Source organism: Mirounga angustirostris, unplaced genomic scaffold (genome assembly GCF_029215605.1).
Source record: "Mirounga angustirostris isolate CCGP_5_RB_7025 unplaced genomic scaffold, mMirAng1.0.hap1 SCAF_2, whole genome shotgun sequence".
NCBI classification, from domain to species: domain Eukaryota; kingdom Metazoa; phylum Chordata; class Mammalia; order Carnivora; family Phocidae; genus Mirounga; species Mirounga angustirostris.
Window position 1 is genome coordinate 120530864 of NW_026991710.1, and position 27353 is coordinate 120558216.

General features: G+C 40.9%; 1 protein-coding gene across 1 annotated transcript in view; it reads right to left on the reverse strand.

Annotated features, from left to right (window-relative positions):
- FREM3 (FRAS1 related extracellular matrix 3) overlaps window positions 1–27353 on the reverse strand; it is an 83238-nt gene that overhangs the window by 4351 nt on the left and 51534 nt on the right. Inside the window, exons 4-6 of the mRNA XM_045879382.2 lie at window positions 25130–25360; window positions 22119–22244; window positions 10894–11145 (exon numbers count right to left, since the gene is read on the reverse strand). Coding sequence (XP_045735338.2) covers window positions 10894–11145; window positions 22119–22244; window positions 25130–25360 — 609 coding nt within the window. The remainder of the gene's footprint in view (window positions 1–10893; window positions 11146–22118; window positions 22245–25129; window positions 25361–27353) is intronic.

The following is a 27353-nucleotide window of genomic DNA, read 5'->3' on the forward strand; positions in this document are numbered from 1 at the left end:
GTTTAAACCTTGTACAAGGTCTAGCTGGTATAGTAGATGTGCTGCCATGAAAAGATTTGAAACAAAGTTTGTTTAGACTGTGAAATCTGGAGGCAAAAAAATGTAAACACCAGGAAGCAGCTTCCCCACGGAGGCACGACCCCCGAGATGGTAAATGGAAAATTAACATCATAGATACGACACCTTTGCAAGCATAATGCAATACAGAAGCATATCTGAGTTAAATTTAAACAATTTGGAAGGTAGAAATCAAGTTAATAAGTATTATCTTCTCAGGATGTATGTTAGTAGATTTCTTAATGTTGAGGAATGTTTTACTGTAAGTTTTACCATGGTGTACAAGACTTCTCTCCTTATCTGACTGGAGTCCATTTTTTCTGGAATCACTGGGCACCTGGCCCTGTGCCCTGTTGCACCAAACAGCTCACCATGTACCCAACACACCATGTGTTTAGGGGCCTCCATTGTTGCTGGTGGTGTTCTCTGAGCTGGAACTCTCTTCCCAAAGTCCCAATTTCACACATTTCTACTCATTCTTTAAGACTGTGATTAAGAGTTACCTGCTTTGGGAAGCGTATATAACTCCCTCAAGAAATTAGTCATTCTTTACCCCATGCTTCCTAACATTTTGAATAGCTCTATAGCTGCGATGATGGGCCACATTTGCTATTGGTTCACCTCGGGTGTCCCGCAGGTGGGAGGCCTGCACTCAGAGAAGGGGGCGGATCCTCTTTTTTCTTCTTGCCAAGACCTTTCACACCATCTCCCTATTGCTGCTGATGAATGTTTCTGATACCTTCGGGCTTGGGACAGGAAAGAGGGAGGAGAGGCAAGAGGAGCAGGGAAGTTTTTCTTGGTAGGTATTATCATGGTGATCACACTCTCTGGTCTTAGATGATGGAAGAAAACGGATTCTGTTTCTCATGGACACTTTTGTGTGTTCTGTGGAGACCCCTCACTCCCATAGTTGGATATTTATCTGCTGCTCTCTTGAGGATGATGCCTCTCTATTCTTGCTGGTCACTTGATCCTCCCTCAACCTATTAGCGTTGACAATACTTCTGCTGAGGATTGTTCACACCTCTAGATGGCGCTTTTAGACAAGCCCTAAGACAAGTTCATTTCTGTTCTCTCTTGGCGTGCGAGGCTCACATTTGGTCCATGGCAACCCTCCCGCCACGCCACCGTTGCCTTGATCAACTCTAGGAATACTGCCTAATCCTGATGCAGCCCCTCTTTTTTGCTCATCCATCAGAGCAGCCAACCAGTTTGTCTCCTACGTTGTGATGTTCCAGGTAAAGCCAGACCTCCATTCACTGTGTCTTCCATATTGCACATGACACACATTACTTCCCAAATGGTTTCCTTAGAACTCTTTCTTCCGATTTATGAATTTGGGGAAAAGTTAAAATGTTAAAGCTAACAAGCTCACACGTTGCTCTGTATTTTTCTTAGAACCATACAAACTTTTCAGGGTCAATGACCCAAAGTCCAAGTGTCTTTGCCCCCTAAGTGACACAGAGGCTAGTATATAATAAGTACTTAAGAATTTGTCGAATGGATAATTTTAACTCACTTCTGATATATTTTGAACTTATTACAAAGGTTTTCTTCTAAAAAAAGTTGGGACAAAGTGATCTGATTTTTTAGCACAGAACTTATTCTGTATGGTATCAGGAAAGGGCAAGAGGTAAGAAAGGGAAAACACATTTGGGTCACTTACAATGCTGTGCAGAGAAAAAAATGGATCAAGTCTCTATGAATATAGTCAGATACAAGATGTAAGAGAAGGTTGGTGTCACTTAGAGGAAAAATCATGAACCTCTTCTGGGATGCTCTGTATATTGAGCATCAGGGGATTTGTTGAAATAGAGGAAACAGCTCCTCTATGTTGTCCAGCAGTATCTCTAGTTCTCTTTGGCCTCGCTCTGTCTAAAAAGCTGAGACAGTTTTTAAGGCAATAATCCTTAAGGGTGGACAGTTATGAGAGTATGATGTTTTGACCACATCATACTTACATTAAATTGATTCCACAGCCCTAGATGTATTTTTATCTCCTTTCAAAGAGAATGCTCTTTAAATGGAAATAGGGAAAAGGAATATGACAAGTTGCGAAGTGAAGCTCTCAAAAGAGATATGACCATCATTTAAAATTAACTCAATGTCCAGATTCAGAGAAATTTCATGACAAAGTCCAACAGGGACTTGCAGATGAAGTGACAGAAACACTATTGATAAACTTGGAGAAACCACTCAGGACAAGATAGATGTCAAAAGATGGAAGATAGGAAAATGTTTTTTTCTTCAGTTGCCTCAGCAGAGAAAATAAAATCTAGAAGCAAACTGGTAAGCTTAATCTCTAGAAAAAAAAATCTAGAATAGCTTATTTAAAATGATTTCTGAATTCTTAGAAAAGAAAGAGGTGATGCCTGTGAGTCAATATTAATTCTTTATTATCAGGCTTCATGTAGTCAAATTCAATTTTTTGTTGTTGTTCAGTTGAACATCTACTGAGCATCCTCTCTGCGCTCTAAGCACTGTGGTAGCTATGCGGATGTAGAGAAACACACATTTTTTGTCGTTGAGGTGTTTTTGATATGAGAGGGCAGCCACACCAATTTCAATCAGTTAACCCCTGAGTGCTTTGACAAAAGAAGAAACCAGCCTCAAGGCTCAGAGGAAGAGCATGAGAAATAAAGCTAGATCTGAAAGATGAACAAGAATGGACCAATGGGAAAGGTGGGAGGAATGTTTCAGAGTGACTAATATGGAAAAAGTCATACATGACTGAAGAAGCCCAGTGTCTGGGGAGAAATACAAGCGTTTGTTTCTTAGTGATGTATGAGATGAGAGTAAAGGGATGTCGGGAATGAATTAGAGAGGAAGATAGAAGCCAGATGCAGCAGGGACTTGGACCCATTTGAAGTAGATGCGTCTTTACTTTTTAGACTCTATATCATGTGGGAACCAATTTTAAGCAGTGGAAAGGTGGTTGGTTTTGTTGTTGTTATTGTTGTTGTCTCTGTACATCTGTCTACCTTCAGTGTGAGCCACAGATTTAAGGAAGAGTTAAGGCTACCAATTAGGAAGCTATTGCAATTATCCAGGTGAGATATGAGCATGGTTTGAACTATGCACTAGTATTAGGGTGGAAATGGGAGATGAGCAGCAGGCTTGGATGTAGGCGGCTTCTAAGATGATGCCCTGGGGATGTGGGAGTGGGACTGTCAATAACTTAGTTGGGAATATAAGAGGGGAAATAGCCTCTACTGGGGGTAAGAGAGGGCAAAATGATGGCATCTGATGGGATATCCAAGTAAATAGGTCTAGAAAGCCTTTAATGTGTGAATCTGGAGTTCAAGAATCAGGTAAGGCCTGGAGATAAGATTTGAGAGTGTTAAGCATATAAGCTGGAGTCAATCCTGTAATATATGATATAATCATCCATATGGATGAATAAAGAGAATTGTAGTGGGGGCATCAACCCTTAGGGAGACTGGCAGAAAAGAAAGAGCTCAAAAAGACAAAAAGGAAAAGAAAGAAAAAGAAAGGAAGGAAGGGAGGAAGGAAGGAAGGAAGGAAGGAAGGAAGGAAGGAAGGAAGGAAGGAAGGAAGGAAAGAAGAAAAGGACTGATGGCAAAAGAGGAACAGAACCAGGGAAATCAAGAGCAGAGAGTAGTGAGAAGAATGAGTGGTCACAATGTCAAATGCAGCAAGCATATCCAGAAAGATATGTGCAAGCCAACATTGGCAATCAGTGCAAAATAACCAAAATACATCTTATGAGACTTTAAGCTGCAAAAAGTGAACTTGGCACCCAAGTTTAAGAATAAGAACTGAAATCAGTTTTTTTCTACTTGGGAAGGCTGTGGCAATTGTATTGCCATGAGAATAGCCCTATAAAGCATAGCGATGCTCTCTCTTCTGAATGGTGTCCTGGTTTTATAGCACTGCAATGTGTCTTTCACGTTTTAAAAACATTTACATGTTGAAGTTTATCTTGGTCCATGCAATAGTATTAAGCCCGTAAAAAAAAAAGGTTGGGAAAAAAAAAAGTTGGATGTGCCAAATTCGCCAAAATGACACTTGGTTTATGTGCCATTTTTCTTTACAATGTTTTCTTAAACCTGTCATTATTCTGTTAGCTACCCATTTAATGATAAAGATACTAATCTAGCTGGCAATCTTTACAGGCAAATTTTATGCATGTTATACAAATCTTATTGCCTCAGGACAAAACTAACAGCCTTCTATGAAATTGGACATCAATTCTTTTTTTTGTAGCAGATTTTAAGTTTTCTTTTCTTTCTTTTTTTTTTTTAAGGTTTTATTTGTCAGAGAGAGAGAGAGAGCACAAGCAGGGGGAGTGGCAGGCAGGGGGAGAAGCAGACTCCCGGTAGAGCAGGGAGCCCAACGTGGGGCTCGATCCCAGGACCCTGGGATCATGCCCTGAGCTGAAGGCAGACGCTTAACGACTGAGCCACCCAAGCAACCCGTAGATTATAAGTTTATAAAGCACATGTTAAAAACGGAAAGAAGCATCCTCGGTAGAAAAGCAGAAAACTGCTATAAGTGTTTATATATAAAACAGACACAATTTGCTAATTAACAAGTGTCCTCAGTTTCCTCCTGTCCCTGGCACTGTCCCTGGAAGCTAGGGTCCGAAGCCCAGTGAATGCATATGAAGCCTGCCATGCATTCAGCTGACACTTATTGGCCGTGGTCCGTGGTGTCTGCCCTCATGCAGCCGATGTTTTTTTTATAAGGGTTCCTGTGGCAGGGTAGGGCCAGGATCTTGGGAGGTAAGGTTGCCTCTGCTTCTATATGATTTATTTTCTTAGCATTACTCCACGGTAGTTGCCTTTACAAAGGTATTCCTGTAGGTGACCCATTTGATAAGGATGTATTTGATCTCTGTTTAAGGAAGCAAAACATTTCTCAGAATCCAGCTAAAGAGAATGAAAACATGTCATCCCTGAAAAGGGACAGTACAGTACAGGGAATATGGTCATTGGTATTGTAATAGTCGCGTATGGTGACCCATGGTAGCTATGCTGGTAATGAATGTAACAACATATAGAGTTGTCAGATCCCTGTGTTGTGAAACTAATGTAACGTCGTGTGTCAACTATACTTCAACTAAAAAAATTATCTAAAAAACCCCAAACGAACCAAACCAAACAGAACCCCTTTCATCCCAATTCTAACTAGAAGAGAGTTTTCCTTCGACTTACTTGAGTCCATCTTTAGGTTGCTGGATACTGTGTCACCAGTTGGCCAAAAGCAAACATGCTTTTGTTGCAAGATGATAGACGTAACAGGTCTGATTAAAGAAAGCACTCTTGGTACTTAACGAATGCCCGGACTGTGGCCAATTACATACAAAATCGTAACCTTGGAAAAAGACCACGCACTTTCCTCCCTGTTTTCGCAAAACGTCAGTTTTGTATGACACTTGTTTTTATTCCTGACTCAAATGACAGCTATATTACTACCTGAGACACACTACACATTAGAGTTTGATAAAAGCCTAATGCTTCAAAACTGAATTAGAGGAATTATTGCTTCACATCAGCATTTCAAAAGATCATAATCACGTGGTTAGCTATGCCTAGAGCACTGTGGATGTTTTCTCAAGGAGGAGATGAAATAGTTCCAAAGGAACCTTTCGCATCACGAATGGCAAAATCTCCGACTATCTTTAGTCTAAAGATAGATTAAAGTGGAAATAGTACCCGTAGCAGTCACTCAAGGGCGCCTGCTAAATGAGCACCTGCTGGGGACCCAAAAGGGGAGGAAGTCACACTTGAGAATTTTACAGAACACCTTTTTGGAACTATCATTAATTCCGGCCATGGAGATTGGGATATCCTAGGGCGCTGACTCAGTAGAGTCAATCTTGGGCTACAGGGAATGTCACCAGGCCGCCTCAGGAGAGTGGGGATAGATTAGTATGGTCACATCTGTAGCAAAACTGTTTTAGCTGAAGTTCACTCTGTGTGGAGCCTGGAAAAGAGAAAGCAGCCAGAAGAAGAAAGAATGGGCTGCCCATTTTCAGCCACATTAAAGGAATTATTATTCTGACCACGGACCTTGAGGGTCCAGGACCCCTGGCCATATTTGCCCAGGGGTAGAGGTGGTTCTGTGGCTTGATGGTGTTGCTAAGATCCCACACTTACCAAACAGTTTCCTGCTTATAAGGTCGCTGACCGTGTAGAGTCTCCTTTAAGAAGAACGTATGTTAACGCGTGGGTATTGGGGTTTTTCAAGCTTAGCAAAGTGTTCAGTTTTCAATAAATGTTATAGGATCTGAATGCAAGTTTCCTGGATTCAGCAATTATTAACAGTGACTTGCTCAGAAAAATGTGTAGTGATTAAGATTGTTTATACTGAACTAAAAATCTTCCACCATTACTTTTGCACATGATTTTTTTTTCCCCACTCAAAAACCTTCATGAGTTTGAGAATAGTCAAATAAGAGATCAAGTCAGATGTGATAGAAGGCAGGAGAAAGACCTTTATGACTTTGTGGCCCTGTCCTAAGCGCAGAGTAGGCCACGGTAAATGTTTCTTGAATGAATGACTTACTTAAGTATCTACTAAAATCATTTCAAATAATACTGCAAGTTAACAACTGTATCATATACTGGACTTTGTGTTGATTTTCTTCCCTTTTTGTTCTATTTTTTTCCTTTTCTTTTTAAAGATTTTTTTTTTATTTTTTTATTTATTCATTTGAGACACAGAGATACAGAGAGAGAGAGAGAGAGAGAGAGCGCATGAGCAGGGAGAGAGGCAGAGGGAGAGGGAGAAGCAGGCTCCCCGCTGAGCAGGGAGCCCGATGCGGGATTCGATCCAGGGACTCCAGGATCATGACCTGGGCTGAAAGCAGACGCTTAACCATCTGAGCCACCCAGGCGCCCTCCTTTTCTTTTTATATTTGGCGTTGGAGAGTTTCACCATTTCTCTGTTCTAAACATGGGAAGATTTAAAACCACTACGGTTTTAAAGTAAAAAGTAAGTGGGGATATGTCAGCGCTCAAAGAGAAAATATTTCTTCAAGAAATAGATACTAAGACTTTTATTTATTTTTGCACATTCCTGTTAGAGGCTGTTAGGGTCTAACACGATGCCCGGAGGCCAGCAAAGAGGAAGCCAGGTCCAGCTACTGGCAGAGTCAGAGGCCGGTCCTGGCAGTGCGCCAAGACAGAGCCACAGGAAGTCAGATCAACCCAGACAGGCCCAAGAAGGCTGACAAGGCAGGCTGGAACTCCCCGACCAAACAAGGAAGACAAGGCCCGAAGCCCCTCTCTCAGAAGTCCCTGCCCCAAGTAATGAATATCCTACCCTCCTAGTTAACAATATTCAATAAAAGATAGAAACCCAAGCCTTGGGGTGTGTATCTCTCTCTGCCTCTCTGTCTCTCTGTCTCTGTCTCTCTCCCTTGCCTGCTCTCACATCTTGAGAGTGTAATTCTGCCTTAATAAACTTTCCTGCTTGTGTTGCTCATCGCTTGTGTTGTGTCTGTCCTTGAACTCTTTCTTGTGATAAGACCAAGTGCCTTCCGCAACATCTTTGGGACTCGCTGGGTCGGGGCCTCAGGGCCCGGGGTCTCCCCAGTTCACCTAGCAACATTCCTTAGTACAGTTACCCGCTACAGGTTAGTCCCATTTAGTTCATCTTACTTTGTTGTTCACATAATGACCCTGTTGTTCATATAATGCCATGGCACTAACAAAATTCATCTCAGGCATTTCTGGCTTTTGCTACCGGAATTTGATTAGTCAGTCTATTGTAACAGTGGCCACCATGACTTAAAGATGTAAGTTTATTACTTGAAATATAAACAACACAGTCAAAGAGAGAGAAAATGTAGCCAAAATGGATTACCAGGAGATGCAGAGAATTAATGAAGAAAGCACTGATCATCTGTGGTTCCATCATCACATCTTTCTCTCACTGATCCTCCTGCCTCTCTCTTATAAGGGCCTTTGTGATTATATTGGGCCTACTTCGATAATCCAGGCTAATCTATCCATCTCAGGATCCCCAATTTAATCCCATCTACAGTCTTTCCCAAGTAAGGGAACATACTAATGAGTTTTAGGGATTAGGACATGGATTTATTTGGGGGCCATTAATCTACTTACCACACTGACCAATGGACCTGAATATCCAACCCCTTGACAGCCATTCATTTTTTACTATACATACAAACACTGACATTTGGGTTAGGAAGTTCTGTCCAAGTTCTTCTGTGAGGTGTTTCCAAGAGTAAACTCACTTCTGAGCACACTAACAAAGTTGTAGTCCTTGTCGAGCCCTGTGAATTTGCTTGTTTAGCTCTGATGTCTGTTGAATCATTTATGACCATCTCTGGTGTTTGTAATTTTAGGGGACACTCTGGCTTTTTGATAAACTCTTAGAAAGAGTTAGGTAAAGACATCGCAGGGAACATACTTCTTATTGGGAAAAAAGAGAATCATTAAAGGTCAGACAATCTTATTCTTTACTTTTGCTTTAGTTTTTCAGGATGAGTCTTAACCAACTGAGCCACCCAGGCGCCCTTTCAGGATGAGTCTTAAGAAACATGTCCTCCTAAATATGTAGGTGAGATTGTAATGTACTTCCTTATCAAAATATAACTCATTATATTCTTAGAAAATGTTAAAGCATGGAAAACTATAAAGCTTTATTTTGGGGGTCTCCTAGCACCCAAGTAGGGAAAAATAGCATGAGTCAAACAATAGAAATTTATTTATCTGGGGGAAACCTTGGAGAAATAGAAGACAAAATGGATAACCCGAATCACATAACCATTCGAGTTCAGTGATTAGCTCTGTTCTTTCTCTGACTTTTTAGGAGTAAAATTTTAACAACAATTTTTAAGTTCATGACAAAATTTTATTTAAAAAATACTCAAATCTTCTACAGGATACTTCATTTTATGAGTATGAGCAATAATTAACCAAAGCCTTCATCTTAAAATGACTTCAAGAACCATCACATTCTAGAGATAGAGTGTCCCTAGAGACCACCCATTTAAACCTCCTTATTTTATGAATTGGGAAAATGAGCCCCAGGGAACTCAACCTGCCCAAGGTCACCTGGAGCAGTGGTGGTGCCCAGGTTCAAGATCCAAGTCTCCAGGCTCCCAGTGCAAGCTTTCCTCACTCTGGCATTCCCCTTCCTGATTCTCCTTCTCCCCCTACCTAACCGCCCCGTCTTTTTTCTTGTGTACTTGGAGCTATAACTAGGTCCAGCAAAAAAACCTCAGATTGTACTGATATCATTCTTTCTGGCGATAGAGAAAGGTATCATAGTGAAAGGAAAAGGAAATTGAAGCTTTATTTTTATAGGTTTCAATCTTTTCATGTGAAGTCCTCCTCACCAGAGAAAACTGAGAATTGGTTATGAAAGGAAAGAGCTACTAAGAAAAAAAGTACGTAGAATAATCTAAGAAGTCCCTCCCTTTCTCTTCTTGTTTTGTGCTGAACTTCTCAGTCTCTGGAACTCAGTCCAGCAAACTTTCCCTACCTCTCAGTAAGAGTTAGATGATCTAGCCATAATCCTAATCATAACCCTGATATTAAAAATAATCTAATCTGTCATTTGAGCTCCAAAAACCACATAACACCATATTATCATTCTTTCCTTTCAGACAGTTCCTATTTTTTACTGACTCTTCATATTTATCAAATAGACTTTGAGGTATTAGATTTTTCTGGAGTCTCAAACAATTAAAGTTACTCAGATTTTCCTTCTCTTCTGTTGGGAAGACAACAGATAACTTATATGTAAGACTATAAATAACATTTCTCTTTCCAGAAAAATTGGATAATCAATATTGATATTCTTAGTAGACACTTCCTAATAACTCTGGCTTAGCAGAGAAGATAATACAAATTCTAAATTTCCATACAATGAAAAATCATACACATATTTGAAGAAAACAATAATTCTCTTAATTCTAACGGGGAAATTTTTGAAAAGAAAAGTATACAATGAAGGAAGTCTAGACCTCAGGGTCTGTACTTACTCTTAGCCCTTGATATGTGTGAAAATTGGTTTTGGAATGGAACTTAGTCCATGATGATTTTTTTTTTTCTTTTTAATGGAACAAAACTGGTCTATTGTACAACTCTGAGATTTTGTCCACAGGGTGCAACATCAACAAATAAACCCACTTTTAATTTCACTCATATCTTCTTTTGTTCTATGGTTGTTAGAAAAACATCATGTCACCCAGAACGTGGAGCACATCTGTCATACCAGCTAGAGTGTCTGCACTCTCCAGCCCCGACTTTGTATTTATCCCTTGGCACCGCTCTTGGTTTCATGGAAGCTCTGGGCCTAGTCATAAAGCAGTCACCCTAATTTTGGGTCTGTGGCAGCAGCCAGTCTAATCCTGCCTAGATCTGAACACGGCAACTCACAGCCACTCAAATCCTGATGGAGGCATGTTTGAGAGATGAAGTAGTCTGAGACTAGTAATAACCTAGTCTGATCTTGCCCCTGGCTTGACCCACATTTTCTCTTTTTGAAAGTGCGTCTTGTAGAAAGGGCAGTAGAGACCGAGGAAAATCATACTGAGCTTGATACTTAACTTTGGTCCTCTTCTTGGCTTCTTTTTAAGTCTTAGGTCACTTCTTTAGGCAATTTTTTTTTTTAAGTAAAGTCATACACAAATATTTTATCTCCCTGAATTGCTATTTTGTTTTTGGTGTTGGTGATATTTATGTATTTGACAAGCCATGCACAGCTTTGGAGAAAGAGGAACACCAGTTATTCCTTTAATGGATACTTAAAGGGAGATTTGTCTCTCAACTGTTGAGGGACAGTGTAAGAAGAAGACAGTTATTGCCAAGAGTTGAAAGCAGGAAATGGACTTACCATCACCACGATCAGCCAGGATAACCACCCTCGTGGTGGGGAACTGGGCTCCCAGTCGCCCTCCCACTGGCAGGCTCAGGGAAACACTAAAGGATTCCTCCTCTTCATAGAGGGAGTCATCGATGATCAAGACCCGGCAGCTCTTCTCAGCCTCATCCTTGTCAAAGTGGAGGATGCTGGTGTGGTCTTCTGGACGTGAGATGTAGTCAGAGAAAGATAATGCTGTTGAAGGAATGGAGCCTGTGGCAAAACCTATAGGAATATGAGATGGAACAGAGAAGGTGAGAAGAAACCTATGCTCCCACCACTGGTTCTTCAAACTGTTTTGAGGCAATAGCATTGAGCACAAGGCTGTATGAATTATAAATCACACTTATCTCTGACAGTCTCAGATATTAATATTGTAATTAGAAGGCTTTCAGAACAGACCCTGTTTTTTTTTTTTTTTCTAAAGGTTTTTTTTTTTTTATTTTGACAGGGAGAGAGAGAGTACAAGGAGGGGGAGCGGCAAGCAGAGGGAGAGGGAGAAGCAGACTCCCCGCTGAGCAGGAAGCCCAATGCGGGGCTCGATCCCAGGACCCTGGGATCATGACCTGAGCCAAAGGCAGATGCTTAACCATCTGAGCCACCCAGGCGCCCCTGGACCCTGTTTTTTTTGACACGATCCACAGTTAAAGTGGTCTCTAAACAGAGTATATATTGAATAAGGTCTGTTTGGATTAGGGGCTAAATAAACTGAAGGATCGTAAGACACTAGGCCTGGTTTCACTCAATTTGTTCATGTTACAGATGGGAAAACTGAAGTGCAGAGAGATGCGGACCAGAGAACGGGGCCGAGGTCGTGGTGCAGGTGTTTTCCTGCCCTGCCCTACCCTTCCCATCGTGGCAGAGCTGCAAGCCGCAGCGAGCAATCCGACTCCCACGCCCAGACTGGAGGTCTTGGCGTGGCACTGAAATGCAGCCACAAAAGTACCTGTTACTTTACAAGAAGTACAGAATTGATGGGAAGATTTCAGTTTGGATGTAGTGTGTTTTATTTTTTTATTTTTAAATTTAATTTAATTTTATTATTTTTAAAGATTTTATTTATTTATTTGACAGAGAGAGACATAGCGAGAGCAGGAACACAAGCAGGGGGAGTGGGAGAGGGAGAAGCAGGCTTCCCGTAGAGCAGGGAGCGCGATGTGGGACTCGATCCCAGGACCCTGGGATCATGACCTGAGCCGAAGGTAGACGCTTAACGACTGAGCCACCCAGGCGCCCCAAGGATGTAGTGTGTTTTAAATTTTATTATAATAATTTACGTACATTAACATTCACAAATTCACATGCACTATTTGATGAGTTTTGACAAATGTATACGGTCGTGTAACCTACATCACAGACGTAACAGAACATTTTTATCCACCCCAAGAAGTTGACGTATACCCCTTGCAACACCTCTCCTTCCCTGTCTCCCGACCCTGGAAACCACTAATCTGTCTTGTCACTACCGATTTACTTGCCTTTGTGAGAATTTCATATACATGAAATATACAGTTCTTGCTCTTCTAGGTCTGATTTCTCTCATTTAGCACAATGCTTTCGAGATGCATCAGGGTTTTTTTTTTCCCTTTGTATTGCTGAATAGTATTCTCCATTGTATGGCTATACTAAAATTTGTTTTTCCATTTACCAGTTGATAATTCAGGTTTTTTTTCAGTTTTTAGCTATTCTGAATAATGCTGCCATGAATATTCTAGTACAGGTCTTTGAGTGGATATATAATTTATTTCTCTTGAGTAAATACTTAGGAATGGGATTCCTGGGCATTAGTGCGATGTTTTTATTATGGTAAAAGAAACATAACCTAAAATTTACCGTTTTGACCATTTTTAAGTGTACATATCAGTAGTGTTATCTGTTCACATTACTGTGAAATAGATATCCAGAATTTTTTTCATCTTGCAAAATGGAAACCCTATGCTCATTAAATAATAACTCTCCATTTCCTCCCCTCCACCCTGCCCCCAGTCTCTGGCAACCACCATGAATTCATCAACTCTAGGTACTTTATGTAAGTGGAATTATATAGTATTTGTCTTTTTTTGTGACTGGCTTGTTTCATTGAGCACAGTGTCCTCAAGATTCATCCATGTTGTAGCATGTAAGGGGATTTTCTTCTTTTTTAGGTTGAGTAATAGTCCATCGTATGCTTATCTATCCATTTGTCCATGAATACTTGGGTTGCTTCACCTTGACTATTGTGAATAATGTTGCTACGAATAAGGGTGTGCAAATATCTCTTTAATTTTGCTTTTAACTTCTTTGGATATATACCCAGAAGTGGGGTTGCTGGACCATATAGTGGTTCTATTTTTAATTTTTTTAAAAGATTTTTTAAAATTTATTTGACAGAGAGAGACACAGTGAGAGAGGGAACACAAACAGGGGGAGTGGGAGAGGGAGAAGCAGGCTTCCCACTGAGCAGGGAGCCCGATGTGGGACTCGATCCCAGGACCCTGGGATCATGACCTGAGCTGGATGCAGACGTCCAATGACTGAGCCACCCAGGCACCCCTATTTTTAATTTTTTGAGCAACCTCTGTGCTGTCTTCCATAGCAGCTGTGCCATCTTATAATCCCCATCAATAGTTCAAGTCAGTGCATTTTTTTGCAGTATTAAAAAAAATGACAACAGAGATTGAGAGCTAAAAGAGTAAAAATTCGTCCTAGTAATTTAAATGTTTTAGGCAGACCAGATTTAGGTAGAATAAAGACTGTGTAAAATAACTCAATATATTAAATAAGCAATTTTTTTAAAAGATTTTTTTAAATTTATTTGCGAGAGAGAGAACGAGAGACAGAAAGCATGAGAGGGAGTGAGAGGGAGGAGGGTCAGAGGGCGAAGCCGACTCCCTGCCGAGCAGGGAGCCCGATGCAGGACTCAATTCCGGGACTCCAGGATCATGACCTGAGCCGAAGGCAGTTGCTTAACCAACTGAGCCACCCAGGCGCCCAATAAGCAGTTTTTGAAAAGCCTAAATATTTCCCACCACACTTCTCCTTTATGAGAAGCAGTGGGGATATGACAGTGAACTTTTGAACTGACACTCTAGTCTTGCAAGGGTCTCTCTTGCTTGCAGCTGTGGTATATGCATATAACATGCGGGCTAACACCAATGTCTGCTGTGTTCTTGCTAATGGGAATCAGCATAAATACAAGTTGATATCTACGGGTGTGTGTTGCATGTATAAGTACAGCTTGTTAAAAAATGAAAATGCTTTCCAAATTGACTTCCTAGGTTTTGCTCAAAGGGGCACTAACTCACAAAATATTTCAGGATGATTTTTCAATAGAACAAATTTTAGAATTACCAGGCAGCGACAAGTGGACTGTTTTGTTATTCTGGAAACCTAAAGAAAAGGTTAGAGTTGGAGGGATTGATGAGAATAAAACTTGTTCACAAAAGCAGAGGGCAAGAACTGCTAGACCTGGATGGCTACAGGGGGGATGAGCATTTGCTGGGACAGCTAGCCAAGTTTCAGGGCCAGACTGTGCCTTAAACTTTATTCCTTCATGACGTTCCCTCCCGCTTCAGTCCTGTGAAATCTATGCACCGAAAAGCTCTCTGAGCCAAATCAGGAAGGAGAGGTTGGCCCTTAACATGTCAGAGACGGAGACATGAGCAAAGGCTAGAGAGAGGCATTCCCAGCAAAACAGAGAGGTGAGCAGCTCCAATAAAGAAAGCTCACAGGACACGATGACACCCTGTTGGGGAGACTTCTTATGCTTCAGGATATACACAAAAAATGGGGAAAAGGTCAATAACTCTTACAAGAATCTGATGAGATAACAAACAACCTTTGGGATGCTTTTTTAAGAGTGCAAAGTTTAAAAGGGGTTGTACATGAGAATACACCTTTTCCCCCCTAGTGATCTGGCTTGCCGAATGTTGATATGACAGCCGATGTGAGAAAACAACCTTATCAGAATCTGCACATTGAGCATCTCAGGATAAATACCAAAAGCAGATACACACTGGACTTGTATAGTGAGTATCTAATGCTATCTTTATTAAATGGCAACTATCTTTATTAAATCTCTTTCGCAATATATTTTGTCTAGTGAATGGTCAAATAATGATTTATCAGAGTTCATAAAACAGAAGTGATTGGGATTTTTCCCTTTTCTGTTCAGTTTTTTCAGCTGACTGATCCACTTGGTGAAATAGACATTCATTTAATTAGGTAGTTTTCTGGATTCAGTGAAAGATTGAAATATAATTCTTATTGAAAATCATTTGGCTGTGGAACTCTACTAAAACAAAAAGTGAAACAATACATTTTAGCATTTTTTTAAGCAAGTTTTAAAAAAAGATTTATTTATTCTTAGAGAGAGAGAGGGAGAGAGAGAGCGTGTGTGCATGCAGGGGCAGGAGCAGAGGGAGACAAAGAACCTCAAGCAGACTCCCTGCTGAGCGTGGAGCCCGACCCTGGGGCTCGGTCCGAGGACCCTGAGATCAGGACCTGAGCCAAAATCAAGAGTCTGCCGCTTAACTGACTCAGCTGCCCAGGCTCCCCTAGCAAAAATTTTTAAAACACCTAGTGCTGATAGAAAAGAGTCTAATTTGCATATCATTTAATAAAAAAAAATTCAGTTTATCTAAATGGCCCATTCTTCCTAGGATTCTGGAACTTTTAGCTTGGAAAACCAATGATGTAATAGTCAAGAACAGAGAATACTGGTATTTATTTTAGTTTAAATAAAAAGCACTGTTTTATTGGTAGCAAGTTAAGAATTCCCAGGATTTAAGAGAGAAAATTCTGTTCTGAAAACATTAAATATAACCTGAGGTATAAGAACAGGTCCTTGGCAACGGTTTGTGCATATCTCCTATGTAATAGTGAAGCATGTCCAAGGAGTATGAATGGTGTTCCAGGTTGTTTTCAAAAAGATGCTTTAGCAACTGAGCCTCAAGTCTTATAGGGCCACTAGCCAGTGGTTGTGTTATAGCATTTTTACAAGGAACATTAGAGAAGGCTCTCATATAATATGTCCCTTGTTGTTTGTGGAGGTAGATTATGAGGCAGGATGGACTGTCTTAGTGAGTATCGCTTAGTTTTCCAAAATTAAGGTTAGACCCAAGGATTCATTTAATACTAACCTAAGAACCACCCTCTCCCCTCCACCACCAGCATGAAGGTTTGCTGGTAACGTCTAACAACTGGCTCTCCTACCTCAAAAACGAATGATGTAGTATACAGTGGCTAACTGAATATAAAAACCAAAAACCAAAAACCAAAAAACAACTGGCTCTCCAAATAAACAAAACACCCAAAAGCCCTGATCTGTAGTCTTTGCTGATTATTGTCATGTAAATATTCCCACCAGCCAGTTTCACTATGAATGTGAAGTCAGAGCCTAGATTTGGGATGACAACGTACACAACTGACTCTTACCCGCAGTTTCTAGCCAGATCCAGCATGCCACTGCATCCATAATGATGACTGCATAGATTTTCCCGGGTCCAAGCCCATCTCAGACATCACTGGGAGTCTGAGAATCTATGAAGTTATAGTAAAAAAAAAAAATTGTCTCTTTACAGAGACTATATATGGCTCCTTTTCTGTGGCTACATAGTATATTTGCTTTATAAAGGTCATAGATCATACTTAAAGTCAGAGAAAGCCCTATCAAGAAACTATACTAAAGGGCAATTGAATCACTATATTATGGTATTTGATAACTTTATGAGGTAGCGAGGGCATTTTATCAATGAGAAAATTGAGGCAGGGAGTGCCCCGGTGACTTATCCGTGAGTCAAAGACACGTCTCCTGATGGGGCAGGTTTTACTTCGCCACATTATCTTTAGTTATTATATTACTTAATTATATATTCTTTTAAACATACAAATTTCCTTTAGTATAGATTTTAAATAGGGCAGCAAGACAGGAAATCACCCATCTTTAAAAGCACAGCATTTGACTCCTGGTTGGAGCAGGTCTTAGTCAGAAGCCCCAGGCACAGTTCATGTCATGCCCAGGAGGGTCTGTGACCCGGACAGGTTGGGGAGCAAGTGGAGAGAAAGGAAGGGTGGGGAATGCTGGGCTGGAGTGGCACGGGAGCTCTGTCTAGAAGAGTCTCTGGGACACTCTCCCCAGTAGTTTGGCTGAAGAGGTACCCTGGGGTGCTCTCCCACTACAAAATATGCAGAAGAAATATTATTCTGGCTTTTCTCTGCTCATAGGAGTAACGAAAATCATCAAGGGTCAGAATAAAACAAAAACAATATCCTAAAACTCCTAAACTCCAAATCCCATAAAACTAGAGAAGGGAATTCCATTTAGAAGCGGCGTGGTCCCGAGAGTAAGTACAGCATCAGCCCTGCAGGGGACGCTGTGCTCCACCAGGGAGCAGAATCTGAAACTCTGCAATTAAGCCTGGGGATGCAGGGGAGCAGGAGTGTTTCTGGGTCAGCACTGCTCTTAAATCCTGGAAGAAGCAACACAAATCCTCCTTGGAAGAAAGCTTCCTCAAGTACAGCCCTCAGATCTTTCACAGATTCAGTCAAATAAAAGTGAGAAGATCTAGAACACATAGAAAAGACAGATCACTGCAAAGATGACTTTAGACCATAGGCAGGCTTTTTAACAACAGTGGAAGGTGGAAGATGCTGAAACTTCAAAATGCTGGGAGAAAGTAACTGTCAACCTAGAATTGCAAGACTGAGGTTGAAATAAAAACATATTCCAATAAACAAAAAACTGAAGTTTATCCTCCACAAGTCTCCACTCAAGGACCTTCTAGATGATCTAAAGGACCCCTCCGAGATGCAAGGTGTAGCTTCTATAACCTATATACACTCTTATAACCAAATAAATAGACACAGAATTTTTCTTTAAGAAAAAAAAAAAAAGAGAGAGAGAAAGTCTTCTGTTTGGATGTACTTGGAACCTGCTCGGAATAATCTACTTTCTACCTCCTCCTTAACATGACCCGGAGAAACAGCCCAATCAAAGAAGTGGGGCTGGACCATGGCTTGCGGTTCACCACACAATCCTTCGCAAATGGATAAAGTCGATCATTTAAAAACCTCAGCCTATTTGACTTGGGGCTGACCAAAACCACGGGATGATTCAGTACTATTCCTGGACTGTTGGTTTTAGGTTCTGTGGTTTGCTCTTCATCAGCTCTTTTTTTCCTATAAGAGCAGCTTCCTAACAAGGAAATGACTATTGAGAAGAAAAAGATGAACGACATCTATCTTAAGAATAAAACAGGGCCAAAAACTGACTTGCACACATCCGTTCCCAAGGTATCCTTGAGCTTAAAACGTTTCTCTAGAGAGTCATAGTTCTCCATCATGGAGGGAGTTAATCCCTCCAGCTCTTCTTCTCCCAAACAATTTTTTTTTAATACAATGCCCCGTCTGAGAATACTGATGATAGATATTATAGGCATGTAGCAAGGACAGGCAATGCCATGGCAGACTGGAACGTTAATGGTGGGACCTTGACATCCCCATCAAAGCACAACATAAAACTAGTCACTCCTTGCATCTACAGCAGGTGTAATATGCGTTCAGTGTTTGTGAATTACTACTAATGTACAAAGCATGAGTTTGCTTTGTTCAACTGTTCATACAGCTTATGCTTATTTTACTCATGAAAATAAGAATTGGTAAAGATTTACTTTAATAAGAATTCCATAAAGGTTTAAATAACCAAATTAAGGGGTGTCTGTGTGGTACAGTCAGTTAAGCGTCAGACTCTTGGTTTTGGCTCAGGTTGTGATCTTGGGGTCATAAGATCGAGCCCCCATTGGGCTCTGCACTCAGTGGGAAGTCTGCTTAAGACTCTCTCTCCCTCTCCCTCTGCCCCTTCCCCCATTCTCTCTCTCTCTAAAAAACAAATAAATAAATCTTTAAATAACCAAATTAAACTCTCACCCTCTGAGATTTTTAAGTATCTGTGGGGATTAGGTGAGGATAAATACCACAATGCCACTCAAATGTGCATACAAAATTTACAAGTTCTTGGTCTCTTGTGATTCCATAGAGGTGTGCAAGAATCAGGGTGTGACCATGAATGCCGTGGCTTTGTGCTCCAGGGAAGGACCCTGGCCCTGTTATACTTTTTAAACTTTTTTTTTTTTAATTTTTTACTGAAAGCATGAGAACTGTCTTTTGTGTGGGTCAAGACTCAGGCACTGAGTACTATGAATTGTGTGTCTCCAGCTAAGTAGGGAGTTTTCTGGGTCTATCAGTCTTGAACCTGGAGACCTTATCGGAAGTTGGGTCCCATTGAGGAGTTCTATGGAAAGCTAGATCTGGGTGTAGCTTCTTTCATGTGGGCAGAGGCATCCCTTTATCCTAACTGACTCATTGCCAAGTCTTCTGAACTTCCTAGTTTGTTCTGCTGATCTTTCTACAATGTAGCTCTTTCCAGAAGCAGAGGGATGGGCAGACTTTGGTGGTCCTTTATCAATTGCCACTGATCTTCCAGGTTGGGCTATTTACCACCTCTTTTCTCCCATTCACATCTGGTAAACTCTAGAATCCTTATCTTCCACACAGTATGCATGTGGACAGAGAATATGCCACTGGTACCAGAAGAAGCCCAGCTGGAAGCCTACAGCAGAGAATGAGCTTCTCTGCTGAGCTGCAGCCCCTCCCCTGCATGCCCAGGTCCTCATTCATTCTAAGACTTAAACTAGAGCCCAGTGTGGACTTGGAAGAGAGAGCGAAACACATCCTGGGAGGCCAGGGATCACTTGGCAAAGAAGACCTCAAGGACTGCCTCACCTTGTAATTTCTTCTCCTTGCTTTTCACTTCCTGCACGGGGTAACACCAGGTTAAAACGTAAGTTACATGTAGCTGGCAGTGTCTGATGCCTTCAAGAGATGAGTCTTAGTTAAAGAACAGACTTTAATGAACAGGGCAGTTCAGCTCTGGACATAAAGCCAAAAACAAACGTGAAGATCTCGAAGATGTGCTACAGAGGCTTGTCCTTGTAGTTGACTTTGAAAATCTCAAAATAAATTACCGGCTTACTGCCAAATTCCTTGTCCTCGGGGCAGAGGAGAATTTATTCTCGTTCCTTTCCTCAACCTTGGCACTATTAATAGATGTGGTAGATGATTCTTAATTGTGGGGGCTGTGCTGTGCGTTGTTGGATGTTTAGCAAGTGTGAGCATAGATTTGGAGAGATTGCATAAATGAACAGAGAGTGGTCAGACCATATATAAAAATAGAAATCTGACCCACCATCTGCAGCAACCCGTTTAGGAAGTGAAACCACTACCTCTGTGACATTTGGCCTCAAATGGTCAGGACTTAATAACTGCCAACTTCTGTAATTTTTGCACTGGCTTCCAATTTAGGACCAACCAGAGAAAGCCAAACATACTTCCCTAATCAACCACGTAGGCCTCCAGCTTCCTTATGCCAACAGCCTCCAATCAGGGTATACCTTCCCTTTTTTCCATTATAAAGTAGTCCACTCCTCTGCCTGCTTTTGAGTCTCTGCCAAGTGCAAGTGATGGTGGCTGACCCCCTAGCTATAGTGAGCTCTGAATAAATTAGCCTGGGACATAAGTAATATATATATTTGGTTTCTGTCCCTGTTTCCTGGCACACAAGCTCCTTAAACCCTTAGAATCTTTGAAGTGATATGTCTTTTTGCATGCTAATGAGATGACTGGTGCTGGGGCCTCCTAGATGGCATTGGCGGTGGGACACTAGTTGCCAGGGAAACCAACCAGTGATTAGAGTGTTAGGATTTTCTGCCCCACTCCCTAACCCCCCAGGGAGGGGAGGGGATCTGGGGGATGATTTAATCACCAATGTTCGATGATTTAATCAACCATGCCTATGTAATGAAGCCTCCAGAAAAAAAGCCTAGCCAAAGGGGTTCAGAAAGCTTCTGGGTTGTAGAACACCTCTAGGTGCTGGGAAGGGGATGCTCCCAGAGAGAACGAGGGAGCTCTGTGCCCCTTTCCACATACCTTGCCTATGCCTTTCTTCCATCTGGTTGTTCCTGAGTTGTATCCTTTATAACAAACCTGTAATCTAGTAAGTAAATGGCTTCCTGAGTTCTGTAGGCTATTCTAGAAAATTATCAAACCCAAACAGGGGTAGTGGGAACCTCCAGTAGGTCAGAAACACAGTGACAACCTAAACTTGGGATAGGTATCTGAAGTGGAGGCGGTCTTGTGGGATGGAGCCCTTACCCTGTAGGGTCTGTGTTATCTCCAGGTAGATGGTGTCAGAATTGAATTTGAGGACACCCAGCTGGTGTGCACAGAAATTGGAGAATTGCTTGATATGGTAAAAACCGGCACACATCTGGTATCGGAGGTGAAATATTGGTGTGAGTGTAGAAAAATGTAGTTTACTTTTATAGCTTATTCTTCTTCTCATTTGTGTGGTCTTCTTATAGGTCCATTGTTTTTGTCTATTACATAGTTCTAATGAGTGAAAACATATGACCTTGGGACGCCTGGGTGGCTCAGTCAGTTAAGCGTCTGCCTTCAGCTCAGGTCATGATCCCAGGGTCCTGGGATCGAGTCCCGCATCGGGCTCCCCGCTCTGCGGGGACCCTGCCTCTCTCTTTGCCTCTGCCTCTCTCTCTCTCTCTCTCTCATGAATAAATAAATAAAATCTTTAAAAAAAAAAAAGAAAACATATGACCTCGAGGGATTGGACAGAGGACAGCTAAATTTTGACTGTATAGAAATAGAGAGGTCAGAAAGAATGGGACATTGTTTTGAGGGGTAAGGACACCTGGGCCCATGATTAGGGGACATTTTTCATTGTTGGGGGTGGGGAGAGAGGAGAAGAAGAGACTGAGTAGTACATACAGACTATTTTACCTTGTTTCTTAGGTGCAATGCAGACCATTAAAAGTAAGAATCCCTTATTTATATTTTCCACCAGCATATAAAAACCAATTTCACATAAAATGTCTCATTTGACCCTCAAACAACTTTATGAGGTAGTCTCAACATATGTTTTCATCCCAGTTTCCAGTGAAATTTTACCCTTGGTTGAAGAGACCAGATCCCCCAGAGTTAGAGCACCTGTATGTGGTTGCAAGGTTGTCAGGTAGCAGGGCATGGACCAGGGTTGATCCAGGCTTCAGTCCTCTGCAAGCGCTTGGCTCACCACCCAGTTACTCCCCGTAGCCCCACGGTCCTAAGAATCTTATTCCTGGATGTCAGTACCCCGCAAAGCTTCCTACCTTCATGTGTAGAGCAAATGACCGTTAGTTCTTGGCTAGCATCTCCAGACCGTCTTACTGGAATCAAAAGCTCTCCAACATGCTCCTCTATTTTGTATTCTGCCTCTGGAATATAAACCGTTGGTTCTAGAAAAGATGGTAGAAGACACTTCAGCAAGACGTCAAGTGGACTGGTGATATTGGTGATATTCTAACCTGAGTAGAAATGTACATAGTCTTTGACCCCTAAATTTTTCTAACATGATTAACTGTATGAGATACAGTGGGAATAGGAAATGTTTCTTATGAAATGGAGCTGGAGAGGCAGTGGAATTGGGTTTAGGAGGCTTTTGAAAGGTTAAAAAGAAAAGCTGGCACTAAAATGGAAAGGAAAATCTTGCAGCAGTTGTGTCTTTCTTTTTTTTTTTTTTGAGATCAGATTTTAGGTCTTCTAAATAGAGATCACACATTTCTACCCTTGCTTTCCTTTTACTGCTTACTTTTTAAAAAAATGCTTTTAATGATCAAGTAAGCTAATACATTAACACGGAAATAAGTTTTTCCTGATTTATTCCATGAACATTTTATTCAACACTTATTGTGCAGATATTGTGTGGAAGACACTGGCCAATTAATATTTTGGGAAAAATAAGTTACTGGTTCTCCCCTAATTTTTTTATTAGGCTTTTTAATTCTGGTATCGTTAACATACTCCTACCCTTAATGTTTAAAATAACATTCCCATTGGAATTTACTGAGCTGTGTGTGTGCATCTGTATGCATGCACATGTGTGTATATTTATGCATATATACACATCACAGAACATTCACTGAAATATGAATATGAATATTGGTTATCTCTTGATGGAATTATATGTAGTATTTTTCTTTTTTTTCAACATTTTCCAAGGCTTTTCATTAGGCATGCATTGTGCAATTAAATATACATGTTTAAAAAAATAGAAATTTAAGTGTGTTGTTCCTACTCACAGAGTCAAATGGACAACTAATCAAACCACATTCAACTTCTTTAGTTCTTTCTTTCATAACATATATACACATAGAGTCTTCCTCTTGCAAGCAAGAAGGAAAAATATTGTATAGACCATCATTTCTTCTTTTGGAACTATTACTAAGTGATAACCCAGAATTCAATGTTGAATTGTCTAGTTATCATGGGTTAATTTTTACTTCTTTATTTTGCTGCCTAAATTAGTTTCAACAGATACCGATATCTACCTCTAGGAAAATAGTGGTCCCGATTTACAGAGGAAAAGACCAGTGATAATTTTCTTTCTGCCATTTTACCCTCCTATGGTAGTCTACTGTCTTGACATCTCTTGATTCAAAAGGTTGGCATCATGGAAGAAGCTAAAAGTAAGTTAAAATTATTATCATCATGTGAAAAAACTGGAAAAATACATTAATACTGAGTTGTTCAGACATGTTTTCTATTTTCTCATTTTGAAAAGCCTGCTCCCTTCCATCAGGGAATCCAAACCCCATTAATTCTCTAAGACTCAGCTCAAACCCTCCCTCCTCCAGGAGCCTTAACTGCTTATGACTATGGTGATCTCTCCAATTTCTTACCTCAGAACTCTAGACTCCTTTAGCCAAGTATCCTAACATTGGGCTTTCCTAATTGATTCATGTGTCTAAGTGTTGTCATCAACGAAACTGATAAGATACCTTGTTCATTGGGTGATGGGGCAACGTTTTCTACTTTTGTCTGCCAAAAACCAAAGTGTATAGAACAATATTTCCCAAATTGTATTTAAAGAAAACTATAACTAAGAGATTTTATAGGATATTCCTTGGGGACAATAAATAAAAAAAAAGTGTATGTTCTAGTTTGGGAAAACCAATTAAACAAAGTTAAACGGGTTTCTTTGTAGGAGAATTTCTTAGAAAGTTTATTACGCTAGTGTGAATTATGATGCTTCAAAGGAAGGAAGATATTTGAAACAGTTTCTAGATTTATTTGGTCCATGGAAAGCTTTCTAATCCTGTTGTAGAAATTCTATTATACTACGGTTCTCTGCTATGCAGTTTGCAACATACGAATACAGAAGACTCTCCATGCATTCTTGTGAATTAACTAAGACTTACGCCCTGGTAGTAAGTCATGCAATTCTAGGGGATGCCTGAATTCTTTCAACTATTATGACAATCAATGTGTCTAATTAAAATTCAAAGATGAATACTAAAACCTTCCTTAAGGGAGTATTCTTCTCCTTTCAAGAAAAGGGGCAACCAGTAGCACAATTACTAGTTAAAACTTCTTTTTCCCTTTTAAATTTATCTTGGGAGGTATTTGCTGTATGAATGAATGAGTAAATGAATAAAATGAACCTGTGAATTCAAGAATATGAGGCACAGCTATAACAGAACTTTGTGGAACACATGCTAAAACCAGCAAGTTGACTAGGGCTTAGCAGCCACATCCAGGACAAGGGGTATCTGAAGTCCTTCCCTGATCTGATGAGGTGCTCCCAGAAAATGGTGAGAAGTTAGTGGGCCTGGAATGAGCCCTGAGGATCAGCCATCTGGAGGCAATGCTGCGCCATATCGAGTGTGTAGAGAGCTAACTCTGAGGGCTTGTGCATATTCTAAAGGAATGCTGGTAAAGTCATGTCTATTTCAATCTCTTATATTCCTTTTCAAAAATCCTAAGAGCAGGGGCACCTGGATGGCTCAGTTGGTTAAGCGTCTGCCTGATCTCAGGGTCCTGGGATCAAGTCCTGCATTGGGCTCCCCACTCAGGGGAGAGTCTGCTTCCCCTTCTCCCTCTGCCTCCTCCCCCCACCCCCCACTTGCGCTCTCTCACTATGTCTCAAATAAATAATTAAAATCTTTAAAAAAAATCCTAAGAGCAAAGAAAAAATTACTGCCTTAAAGTGATTACTTAACTTTAAATCCTAGATGGTATGAACATATTCAGTGGCTTATGGAGCCTGAGGGAGGTATGAACGCCTGGAATGGATGCAAGAACATGTACTAGTTAATAAATCATACCAACATAAATCCCATACCATCTCCAGGGTCGACAATTTCAACAGTTGCCATTTCCGGAAACTCCAGTGCAGCCATGACAGGGTTCAACAGAATGATCTGGAAGGTCTCTGAAGCCTCGTATTTGTTGTCAGATATAATTCTCACTCTCCATGTGGCCGTAGTCTGTCCAGGATTGAAGTGGACGTGTTTCTGGGACTTTCCTTTAAAATCTTTATCTTTCTTTGCAGTTTCATCTTTGGTTACAATGCCTAAATAAAAAGTGGGAAACTATGAATGTAAAGCCAAGTCACTGAAGAAAGATTCTTTCAGAGAGGATTCTTTTGTTGATGAAAAACAGATAACATGGAAGTTACTTCTTTTAATGCTCCCAAAAGACATTTATAAACTATACGTATTGGCTAAGAGAGTACATTAGCAGAAGTGGAGGGAAGTGAGTGGGAAGCAGGGAAGGAGGAGAGACAAAAAAGAGAGAACAGAGAACGGTTATTAACTTATTTATTTTACAAATATTTGCCGAGGGCATCTGATATGCCAAACTCTACCAGGTACTCAGGATTCAGAGATGAGTATGAAACCGTTCCAGCTTCCAGAGAAACCATTAGAATGGGCACCATATGGAGGTGGAGATCTTTGGCTGTTTTGTTTACTGGTGATTACAGCGGTGCCTGGCGTGGAATAAGTAGTCCATAAATATATTTTTTAAAGATTTTATTTATTCATTTAACAGAGAGAGACACAGCAAGAGAGGGAACACAAGCAGGGGGGAGTGGGTGAGGGAGAAGCAGGCTTCCTGCAGAGCAGGGAGCCCGATGTGGGGCTCGATCCCAGGACCCTGGGACCATGACCTGAGCCAAAGGCAGATGCTTAACTGACTGAGTCACCCAGGGGTCCCCCATAAATATTTTTTGAATGAATATTTTGTATCTAATAATTTCAATAGTTTTAATTAATGAAATTAATTTTTTCTCATGCAGATCTTTACTCATGGTGGCTTGAATCCTTCTGTGTTTAGTAATTTATAATTGTAAGAAGATTGGTAGTGATTTTCCAGACACATAGGGCGCTGTTGGTAAAAATGGAGAGGTGGGGTTAGGTTTGAGGTCTGTTAGGAAACAGAAATTAGTGACTCACTGAAGAAACTGAACAACAGCAACATAGTGTTAAAAGTACCCAATGTGAGATACAAGGTGAAAGGTGCTAACCCCTCCAGGCTGAACAGAGCCTCCCCTCACCACAAAATGTTCAATAGTGTTCTAGATTGTTTGGTTTTGATTTTAACATCCTAATGAAGGCCTAATGAAGCAAGAATACCTCTACCTCATCACTTTGGGTCTCATCATAAGGTGAAGACTCTCCAGTTGTCCGAATGTGTGAAATCAAATATTACCACCCGACACCAGCTATTGTGAAAAGCTTTACATAAAATGAGATGAATAGCTCCTTTTGCCCTTCCCTCTGTCTCATTCTCAGAGAATCTGATATCTTGTAAAAGACACTCAAGCCTATAAAGTGCGAACATAATTTCCAGGATAAGAGCTCGCGTTGACTTTTTAAAGCTGTTGAAGAAAGCTTGCATCGATACTAGTTTGGTAACAGAATGAATGTCCGATGTTTAGGAAGAGCCTCCTCTGGCCATGTTGGCCTTGGAGAAGATAAGGAAGAGGGAGTGGTGTCCTTAGCCACAGCTTAAGTACAGGTAGCTGGGACTGCTGCATAAATTGAGTAGGCACGTGACCATTTAATACTTGGTGAGCACCGGCTCTGTGTGAGGGGCTGAGAAGGCCATGCTGAATTCGGTAGGGGCACTGCTATCCCTAAGAGGTTTACAAGGGGAAAGAAACAAATGATTTCTATTCTGTTTGATGAGTGATGACAGTTAACATTTACTGATTATTTAATGTATGCCAGGGGCTACGCTAGATTGATTTGCACTCATCATATTTAATCCACAAACAACTAAGCATGGGGTGGGGTGAGCGGATTAGGAGGGCTTCTTGGAGCACTGAGTAAGGTCCTCTAGTGTGGTGTTGATGTGGTTTTTAAGGAGTGTTTTGTAGGACAGAAGAGTTGATTATATGTAGCTCACTTAACAACACATACTGGGCGACTACCATATACCTTGTGCTGTTTTCAGTGTTGGGTATAACCCAGGTTGTGGTGCCTGCCCTAGTGGAGCTGGAAATCTACTGAGGAGGACAGATGGCGGACAGATGGACATATGATGCCTGCCAGGGACGCTCA